The following is a 10212-nucleotide window of genomic DNA, read 5'->3' on the forward strand; positions in this document are numbered from 1 at the left end:
TAGAGTGACAGTTCCACTGGGGGCTTTGCTATAATGCAGGAAGGTTTGGGGGGGAGGGGTGTGATTTTGATTGGTTGGTTTATTCCTTCTAGGTCTTTTATTTGGAGGAATGGGTTTGATTTATTTTGACTCTAAGCATTTAAGCCTTCCTAGTCTTTAGGTGACTGTTGAGACTAGCCCTCACCTAGGCTTACTAGGAGGGAGTCTTGCTGAGCAGCCCAAGGGCCTGTGAAGTGACTGAGCATTCGCTTTGTGCCTGTGGAGTGTTTGGAGTGCTTTATCCTCATTGGCTCCATTAATACTCATAAGAATCCCTGGAAAGGAGAGATGTTATCATCACCACTTTACAGGCACAGAAACTGATGCGATCTTGGCAGCTTCAGCTATATGGTGAATGGGCAGAGGACAGAGGTAGGTATTAACAGTAGTACAGGAAGCTTCAGTCATTGGAGAGTTCAGGGTGCTTTTAAAGATATATGTATTCTCCCCAGACTCTTCCTTGTGTGAGTTGTCATGGATCCAAAGTATCCTTGCTCCTTTGGGTTCATTCCTGAAGCCTGTGAAATTCTCCACATCCTATGGAGGCTCACTAACTGATGGCTGACTTGGGCTTTTCCTAAGGAAGCATTCAAGCTCTAGACACGTTGACGCTGGTGTTCTGTAAGCCTCAGTCTCTGTTCTTTTGCTGCCTCTCATTTGCTTCCTTTGGTTTCTGTTCTTACATCTTTCCCTACAAACTGAAACTAGAACTATCTAGTAATGTTGGGACGGAAATGCTTTTCTAAAACAAGTTCAGGAAGTCACTTAATTAGCCCAGGAAGGGAATAGGGGAAAATTCATTCTCTTTAAACAATCTTGGAGAATCGGAGTTTTCCTAATACATTAAGAATAACACCCTGCCTCTCCCCAGAGTGATCTGTAGATCTGCGGTTCATAAGCATGAACCACACCCACCTCTGAGTCCCATGATTCCGTTGCTCTTCCTTCCTGCTATTGACTACTCTGCAGATTCAGCTGGCTTTTATATAAGCTTTGTAATAGCACAGTGGTTTCTAGGGAAATGGATTGTGATTTCACAAAAGTAGATACAAAAGTCTTTGGATATTGAAAAATCAGAGTGGCAGAAATTTTGAAAGTTGCGATAGAGGAAGAAGACAGTTTTCAGATCTGTCTGTAGGAGAAAAGGAAATTCTGGAGAGCAGGGAACAGACTGAGAGGGTGGGGGGAGACAGAGAGAGGGGCCTTTCAAAGGATGTAAAAGGGGGGTGAGGCAGAGAGAGGGGCCATTCAAAGGGTGTAAAATGACCAAGAAGTACACACACGGGGAGAATTGGCAAGGAAATTGGAACCAGGGGGTAAGGATTTGAAGGGAAGTAAAATATATGCTTAGAAGCTAGATATCTTTAAAACTAGGTTGTAGCCGTCTTCCATGGGCATTGTACTTGGTACCTAGTTGAAACCGAGTGGGTAGGTGGAGGGCTGGATGGATGGACAACTGATGACTCTCCCTTCTTTACAGTTTTGACCAAAAACCTTAGAAGTTCATGAAAGCCCTAAAATTGTGTGTAAAATCTTGAATGTCTACATCTGTTTCCCTTTCTGTTGGGGCAAAACATTCAGAACAGCTTTTATCAGAAGGCTCATACCCCACAAAAGGTTAAGAACTTCTGTTTTTAAAGTCTAGAATTATGTTACTTAACAAGTGATTGTGTTAATTCTTCAAACTTCCTTCACACACACACACACACACACACACACACACACACACACCCCACAGCCACCTCCTGCCCTATCTGTAACGTCATCTCATTGACTCTCCTTCCTGTACAGTTCGTCCGTCTCAGGAGCCTGGCTGGTTGGAGGGCACTCTGAATGGAAAGACTGGCCTCATCCCGGAGAACTACGTGGAGTTCCTCTAACCATGGGCCCCAGCAGAACTGCTGAGCTTTACATGGTATCCATGACAACTGCTGAGTCCAGTGTTGTAGGCCATTTCTCTTTGCCACTGAGAAATGCAGCGTGACTGAATCTGTTGCTACCTGTGAACGCGAATGTTTCTGTGAAGTCGGGTGTCACCTATCTCCGTGATCATCTCAGCTGACACTTGGCAATACTGCAAGAAACAGAAGTCAATCAGCCGGGGAAGCCATTTGATTGTGGTAACCAAGAGAAGGCTCACAGAGCCCTTCTCTCATGAGTACCCTAACTAGGGAGCACTCCTTTTGCTTCGACAGTCATCCAAACCCCCAACCTTCTGAAAGAGGAAGTAAAGCCCCTGAAAGCACACTGCATAGCTAAGTCTGCCAGGGCTGGATGAAAAAATCGGCACCGAGACCCAACTGGGTCCCTTGCTTTTGTTTACATTAGACACTCTCCCCACCCCACCTCTAAATACCTGAGACCCACAGTGCTGCAGGCAGCTGGGCCTCTCTCTTTGCACACAGGATGAAGGGGGTTACAGCACTGCTTATGTAAGATCCAATCTCTCACCACCTCTGAAGCAGCTCTTGGCCCATCATCAGTGCAATTCAGTCCAGTCCGCCTCTCGTGCAAGGGAACACCTCCTCCCCCCCCACCACATTTCCTCCTCCCCAGCTGGGAACTTCTCTGCCACCAAGGGTTGCTGTCACCTAGTAACCATGGCAACCCAACCTACTCTAAAACCAAACCAAAAAAAAAGAAAGAATATTCTTTGCCTGATACATTTTTCTCTCCCCACCCCTCCACCCCCACCACCTTAGGTAGTTTTTTAAAGTGGGTTTTTAACCACCTGAAGCAGAAGATCAAGGAATTGGGGTGGTCTACTTAGGGCAGACAGGATAGCAGATGGGAACTGTTCCCTTTCTGATGAATTTCAACAGCATCGGGATATATTTGGAGCAAACTCTAGTAACCTCTGAGATTAAATTACATATAGGCTTAATATTTCTGTTCTTCCATGAAACTAGTGTTTGCTTTCTAGCGGGTAAGATGCTGCCTTCCCTTTGTCTGACAGGTTCCCCATGTCCTGTGTCCACTCAGCCCTGTCCTACCCTTGCCTGCCTCTAACTCACCACTGACCCAGCCCCCTTGCACTGTGCGGGACTACTGACTAGAGCTGGGTATGCTGGTGGTTTTCAAGGATTAGTTCCTGGGCTAACCCCCTACGGGCTATAGTTTAGAAGGATATCTGTGTTCACTGCCACTCAGAAAAAGGGAATTCTCAGTCTTTCGAGGCATGAGACTAACATCCTAAGCTGTTGTGATTCAGGAAGATACTAGAAGGTTGGGGCATGGAGGGTGGGATGGGTGTCTAATGAGAAAGGGAATTTTCTGGTCAAAAGGGTCTGTGTGTTGTGGAAGGCTACCGCGGATGGGGAAGTTCTGCCTGGACTTTATATCCACCTGTCCTTTAAAGAGTAGCACCATCAGTGTCTTCCACAGGGAATGTCCTTGCAAGGGTGACTCTGGTTAAAGCACAGACTGAGAGCCTGTCATGCTCCCCAGGAGCCCCTCAGATGGCAGCTCCAGAGTGTTTCCTGCTTCTGGAATTCCTCACTGGGGAACTTCAAAGAAGAAACGAAAAACTTGAATTGTGTTGCATTACTGTACCTTTTACATTTTTTTTGAAAAGATAAACTTGTAAATAGAGTGATTTGAAATACTATATGGTAAAGTTTTATATTTGATATTCTTTAAGCTAGTTGCTTTGATTGTTGAACAGGCGGATTTCAAAGGGAGAGAGAGGAGGCGAGGCTGCAGTGAGGGGCCTGGCAGGAGGCGGAGACATTCCCAGGTGCTCACTTTCCGCTGGTTCATCTCCGTGCTCAGTCTTTACCCACACGTGCTTTTCATCATTCTTTGGGCTTTGGGTTTGGAGCTGGAAAGAGCATCATCAGGCGTTGAGTTTTTCAAAGAATTTTTACTTAGTAAGATGAAGCTCAGGATTTCGGTAGGTGGGGCCAGGGTTACATTTTTAGTTTTTCTTCTCAGGTGTATTTCTTGGCACCCCCAAGATACAGGACAGGAGGCGGGACCATTACTGTGCCACTTCCTTCTTTGCTTCACCTCTTCTAAGGCTTTATAATGAGGCCAAGCTAGTTTGCAAGCTTTGCGTGCATCTCTAAGTTCTTAAAAAAACAAAAACAAAAATTCCAGCTCTTTATAATCTTCAGTTCTTGATGTGCTGCTGCTGCCCCTGCTCCTAGACTTGTTTATTCCTTTCCCTTCTACCTCCAGGGTCCCTAAAACCCCCAAATAAGAAAAAGTATCCCAGAGGAATGTACATGGTGCCATTACAGCTTTAAAGATGGCTTTAAAGTTACCAGGGGTTCGTCACTGCGATTCACTGCTCCGTCTTGTCAGCCTGAGGATTTCACAGCTGTTACCCAGGAATTCACTGAGGAGCAAGCAAAACGTTACTGTCAAATCAGGGAACAAGAATTAAGAATGGGCAAGACCAGGATAGGACTCCAAAGAGCTATTGTTCAAAACTTAATAAGAAAGGGCATGTATTCATAGAGTGGACTTAGTCCCTCTGCGCGTGGGAGCAGCAAGTTAGGAAAGGGGCCTATGGGCATGTGTGTTCATCTACCATGGAATTTCCCAATTAGAAAGAGCCAACATGCTTCTTTAACATACTCAACATTTGAAGTTGTCATCTGCCCCATCAAAAGCCCACCTGGAGCTCATGGAGAGGAACAGAAGGCCAAGACCCTTGCTTTGGGAGGTTCCTCACTGAAGCGTGCCCGTAACACTGGGCCCCTCCCTCTCGAGTTAGCCCTGTTTAGAAGCCAGAGGGAAACAGAGCTGCTACCAATGGCATCTTTTAGATAGACCCCTTTGCAGCTTCCCTGTGGCCATGCTGGGCCTGTGACGGGTGGCGGCTCTGCCTCCCTTTGCTCAGCCAACCTCCCTTCCTCCCACTTTAGCTACAGAACTGGAGAAACTGTTCTGAATATGAGCCAACAAGTCTGAAGGAACTTAAAGAGTAAAAATAGACTTTATTCTCTCCACTATCCAATCCCCCAGCTGCATCTCTCTGCTTTAACAGGGAACTTTAGGGAAAATTAGAATGAAGTAGGTATCAGAATGGAAGACCATTGACCAGGATCCCCGGGCTTTCCCGAAAGCCTCATGTTTCCTTCGCAAGGCCCAGAGGTCAGGTAGCCAAAGCCTGAATCTTTTAGGAGTATGAAGATTTTTCTGTCCTTCGGGTTACTCTCTGAGTTCCATAGCTATAGAATGCCATGCCACGCAGAGATAACTGGTTTCAAATCCTTGCCCCATGGCAGTAAAATTGTGACTTGCTCAAGACTGCAGACAATCTCTCCTGAGCCTCCAAGTGAGCACAGAGGGTGGACCCTGTACAGTGTAGCCTTCCTTCACGTCCTAGAACTGGAGCCAGCTTGTAGCTTAGTGTTTTTAGGGTTTCTACAGCCAATATGTGTTTTCTTATGTCAGAACAAACCGTCTTTTCAACATCATTTCAGTTCATCTCTTCTTGCTGAGTGCTTTTTGGACCGAGAAGCAAAGAGAAAGAGAAAATGAGCAATCAAGTATTGACAGACTGCCATTCGCAGACAGAGCCCTGCTGGTGGCAGGGTCGTTTCAGGCGATCGCCCAAGACTCCAGGGTTGTGTGTGCCATCCCCATGGTGTGAAGGGAAGTCTTTCTATCAGCGAGTTTGTGTCTCCTGAAACTGGCAGCCCCATTCACACTGAAAGTTCTGTCTTGACTGCAGAGGTTCCCGAAGCTTCTGTGAATGAGGAGGGTAAAGAGACAGGAAGAAGCAGCCAAAGAGAGACGGATTCCCGACTGTCTATTCGTACCTTTCATCTCATTTCTGCTTCCAGAAGCAAGTCTGGATCTCTGAGTTTTATAAACAGAACTTTTAGGTGCAGCAGTGGCCACGATGGCACCCAGAGTTTGCCCGGGTATAGAATGTTTTATGAGCAGCCAAGTCAACTTGGGTGACCAGTACGGGGAAACAGCCTCTAAGCTGCCTGACTTTAAAAGGAATGTCCTAGGCGCTCTGTCTGAGGAGTTATCGCTCATCTCTGGCAAACCTGACACCCATCAATTTCCTTGAAACCCTCCCCACATCCCTTTAAAGACAGCAGGATGTCCCCTCGCCCACCCCATGCTGGTGTTTCAGAAATGCGTCTGGTCGTGCTTAATGTATTTGGCAGCCACACTCATCTGCTGGGTGCTGCACCCCTTCTCTGTAAATGTGACGTCAGAATGACAGCAGCAGCAGAGCAGTGAGCCTTGCACAATCCTGCAGGGTGTCTGAGACAAGCCTCCAACTAGTAATAAGTAACTTTTTGCCTTTTGCTGACTGCATTACTTGTCTAACTAAAGAGCTTCCCAAAGTAGAGGGGAAGGCCCTGTAGAGAATCCACGTGTCAGTCAGAGCCAGCCCTTGCTGAAGCGCCTGTATGCCTGGGAGAAAAAGTGTTAGGTGTAAAGAACACAGGGCCAGAGAGAAAAGGAAGGTGAACCAACCATATTGAGGAACTTGGGATTTTTCTTTTTTTTTAAGAGGGATAAATATTCTTAACAGGGAGAAAACTCACAGGAAAAATTCACAACTAACATTTTTAATCAAGTTTTGCAGGACATTACAAAATGAAAACAAATGGAAAACATCAAGGTAGAGTGCTTTAGACAGCAAAGACTCAGCACAGCCCCAGACCTATGGTAGCAAGTGCTGTTATGTCAAAATTCACTTTAGTGGGGTCAATAAGAACCAGAGTATTAATAACCAAAATGTCAAAGTTACCTGGGGCAGTCCTAGAGAGGCTAAGACATTCTACACTATTCTACATAAACTATTTCTACACAGTCATCTAAACAGACGTTTTCAAGCAGCTTTCTTGTATCCAGATGGCAGAACCAAGCTTGTATCTGAAAATATACACTGATGATTCCAAAGTAGATATGTATGAATGTGTGTGTACAGCACATATTTACATAAAGACACAGACTCTTACAGAAACCCAAATGAGCTGTTGGTCAATGGGAGTTATAGCCTTCAGGATTTGGAGGTTGAGAATTAGAGGACAGAGGCTGTTGATTGCCATCAACATGATCAAAGATGTAAATTAAGTGCCATTTTAAAACTGTGTTCATAGTTACCAATGGTTACTATTTGCAACTACATTCCCTGTTAACTTATTTAAAGTCATGTTGAAAAAAAAGATCCAACCCATAAATGCTTAGTAGGTAATGCTAGGCTAGTGTTCAAAAGCACTCTAAAAGACACTTTGTCCATACTTTGGAAAAGAAAATATTTGCATGTTTAATTCATAATTTAGGCTACCTTTGAGTATACTGTAAAGTGCTGTGTGATATATCAATAAAGTACTTCTAAAATGGCACTTTAATGTTTTCTTTTAAAAAATCATAAATAATGCACTGTTTTAAACTTCAGTATTGACTCTTGACTGGTGCATAGAATCCAATTCCCTAATTAAAAAGTAATCTGTGACTAGAATAGAACTCCTTCCCTGTAATTAGAAAACAGTTTTGCCACGTCCAGGCTTTTTAAAATATGTGCTTTTGTGTCACTAAATATATCTATAAAGAAAATACAGTTTCTGTCGAGTGGCCTCTGAAACTTGGCTTTCTTATATTTAGTTGGTTTGTGACAATCCCCATGAATGAGTGGAAATATGATTTTTGAATTAAATGACTTTTCCATTTGGTGGTATATTTCTTTCTTGAGTTTCTGGTAGTTTTGATTCACTATAAAGCACATGGACAAAGGTCACAAGTCTGTGGGTGACAATCACAGTGCTGATTTGGATGAGCTCTGCGAAGTTTTGCTTTCTGTTTAGGAAGGGGGTCAAATGCTAATAAACTTGAGAATGGGCAAATTGGGCATATTCAATGAGCCCCAAGAGCCATATTTCACTTAACATTTCTGACTTTGTCTCCTAGAATGCACATGGTTTTACCCCTAAATTTGATTTCTGATCAACTGTTTTCTGGAACTTCATGAAGACAGTGTAAAATAAAGAGCCAGGACACAGGCAACCCGACTGCCCAGCTGGCTTGGGAATCGGTTGTATAGGACTCGTGACATGTGGTCCCAGGCCAACCTGTCACTGAGTCTTCTCATTGTCAGCTGCCCCTTCCACATGCTGTCCGGGTTGCAGCCGGGCCCGGGTTTGCAGGGTGCTCCCCGTTTCTGCTGCGAGCACAGATGGCTCACGGGTATGCTCAGAAATAGGGAGCCTGGAGGAGCCAGGGCTCCTGGCTGTGGGTGAGGCTGCTGACCTCAGACGCCTGCCCTGGGGGAGGAGGAGGAGGTAGCAGTAAAGCCCGCTGGGTGCCTGGTTCTAAGGGTGGCTATTTAAACGTGCGGGTCACACGCAAGCTGCCTGTGTTGGCCTCACTTGCTGCTGAAGGCACTTGTCGACCTCTGGGAATGGCACAGACTCACAGCACCTGCTGCCCTCACCAAGTTTACAGCCGCCTCTGGAAAACACTCCCAGCACCCAAAGCTCCCTACAGGTGTGGGGTCCCTCTGTGCTTCGGCGAGGCTGAGTGCAGCACACCCGTGTCTCCGGTCCCACGCCGGAGAGAAGGAGGCGCTGTGTGTGTTCCCGTCCTATCAACAGACTTCCCAGTCACCTCACCTTTCGTGTCTTCCTCACGTCAGAGATTTTCATTTGCATTTGCTCTTAGCAGCCACTCAGCAGAGCTCCAACTGTCACGTCCTGTGGTTTGTTCGATGTTTTTCACTCGTTAGTTCTGACTGCATGATCACTCGTACGAGCCCCCTGATTAGAAATGGATTTCATTGACCCTTCAGATTACGTAAATATTAGACGGTGGGTATGATGAATGATTTTTCTCAGACCCCCAGACACGCTTGCTTACTCTCTTGAGAATTAAATCACAGCTCTCATTTCTTCTTTTTTCCATTTTTATCTCACCCTCCACTCGGATTCCACACTTCTCCCCTACCCTAGCCCGTCCATGTCATTGGCCTGCTCTGCTTTTACTAACATGAAACTAAGCTGTGTCTGATCAGTGCTGCTGACTCAGGCCTGCATCGTGGCCCAGGGAGGCTGTAACCTACACAGACCTGCTCAAGGACGGTGAGGCTGCTGGCCTGGGAGAGCTTGGAACGACCGTCCACATGGGCGGGTCATGCCCACCCCAGGGGCGCATCCTTCAGAATGCCACCCTGCGGTGCCCAGTATCATCAGACAGCGGGGACCCATGCAGGAAAATTTTAAATTGAAATGATCAGAGCTGAGACCCACGAGATCCCACAGTACTTGGTAACTCCTGTCAGAATCTATCAAATCTCTTCTATAATGGGCCCCAGGAGGCCTCTGCAGCCTGTATTAGCTGAAACCCAGGTAGCTTCATATGTCTTCCCAGTGCCAACAGCACATCAGTGAAGACCTGAATCCAGGGGCCCTTTTCTTAGGTACCAGCTCACATCTTACTCTCCAGGGCCTGCCAAAGGTTAACATACTTGTTCTGACATAGGGGCTGGCCATCCTTGTTGGATTTGGGAAGGTAGCTTGTTAGATGTTTTCCTGCCTTTTCTGAACCTTTGTCTATGAGAAAGAAACAGGGTAGCCATGCTTTCCTCTCCAGAGCTGAATACGATGAAGGCATGACAGTAAAGGATGGCCACCTTCTCCCACCTGTTCTCCTCACACACCCGTTGGCTACTTCATGTACTTTCTACTGACAATTAGGTCATTATTTGTCATAAAATGTGGGAGGCCTGCCTTCCTCTTAATAAACAGCGTGGTTAGGGTAGAGACCCGGTCTTGTTCCTCTCCACCTGGCGCCCACACAGCAGGTGCCTCGTAGGCCCTGGCTGGGCTGAGCAGGTGAAATAGTGGGCGAAGCACTTCTTCAAGACCCTGGTGCCTCCTTCCTGCTCTACGCTGCAGTATGCTGGAAAGAAAAATCAGGTGTCCCTAGACTTCAGCACAGGCTAACTCTGTGACCTTTGGCAAAATAACTCCATTTGCTCCCATACTGAGATTCAGGCTGGTTGGAGGAAGACTTCACACCCTCCACTCAGGCACACACAGCCACATTCTTTCCCAGCTTCCTTGGTGGTGCTGGGCATGAGAAAACATCTGGATAACTGGCTGACCACAAGCCAAAAGCCTCTTCATGGTCATCTAAGTCACTTACGGGTTATTTTATAAACCTCAGCCCAAGCTGGGGGGGCTGTCTTCAAGAAAAACCACA

The 10212-nt window shown here is 46.2% G+C and overlaps 1 protein-coding gene across 5 annotated transcripts in view; it reads left to right on the forward strand.

Annotated features, from left to right (window-relative positions):
- The window catches only part of ARHGAP26 (Rho GTPase activating protein 26), a 464813-nt gene extending 457120 nt beyond the window's left edge, over positions 1 to 7693 (forward strand). For all 5 annotated transcript variants that reach the window (XM_053566649.1, XM_053566650.1, XM_053566652.1 and 2 more), the window contains one exon: positions 1831 to 7693. In XM_053566649.1, the coding sequence (XP_053422624.1) occupies positions 1831 to 1919 (89 nt within the window). In that variant the 3' untranslated portion in view covers positions 1920 to 7693. The remainder of the gene's footprint in view (positions 1 to 1830) is intronic.
- The last annotated feature ends 2519 nt before the right edge of the window (positions 7694 to 10212 follow it).

Source organism: Nycticebus coucang, chromosome 17 (genome assembly GCF_027406575.1).
Source record: "Nycticebus coucang isolate mNycCou1 chromosome 17, mNycCou1.pri, whole genome shotgun sequence".
Classification (NCBI taxonomy): domain Eukaryota; kingdom Metazoa; phylum Chordata; class Mammalia; order Primates; family Lorisidae; genus Nycticebus; species Nycticebus coucang.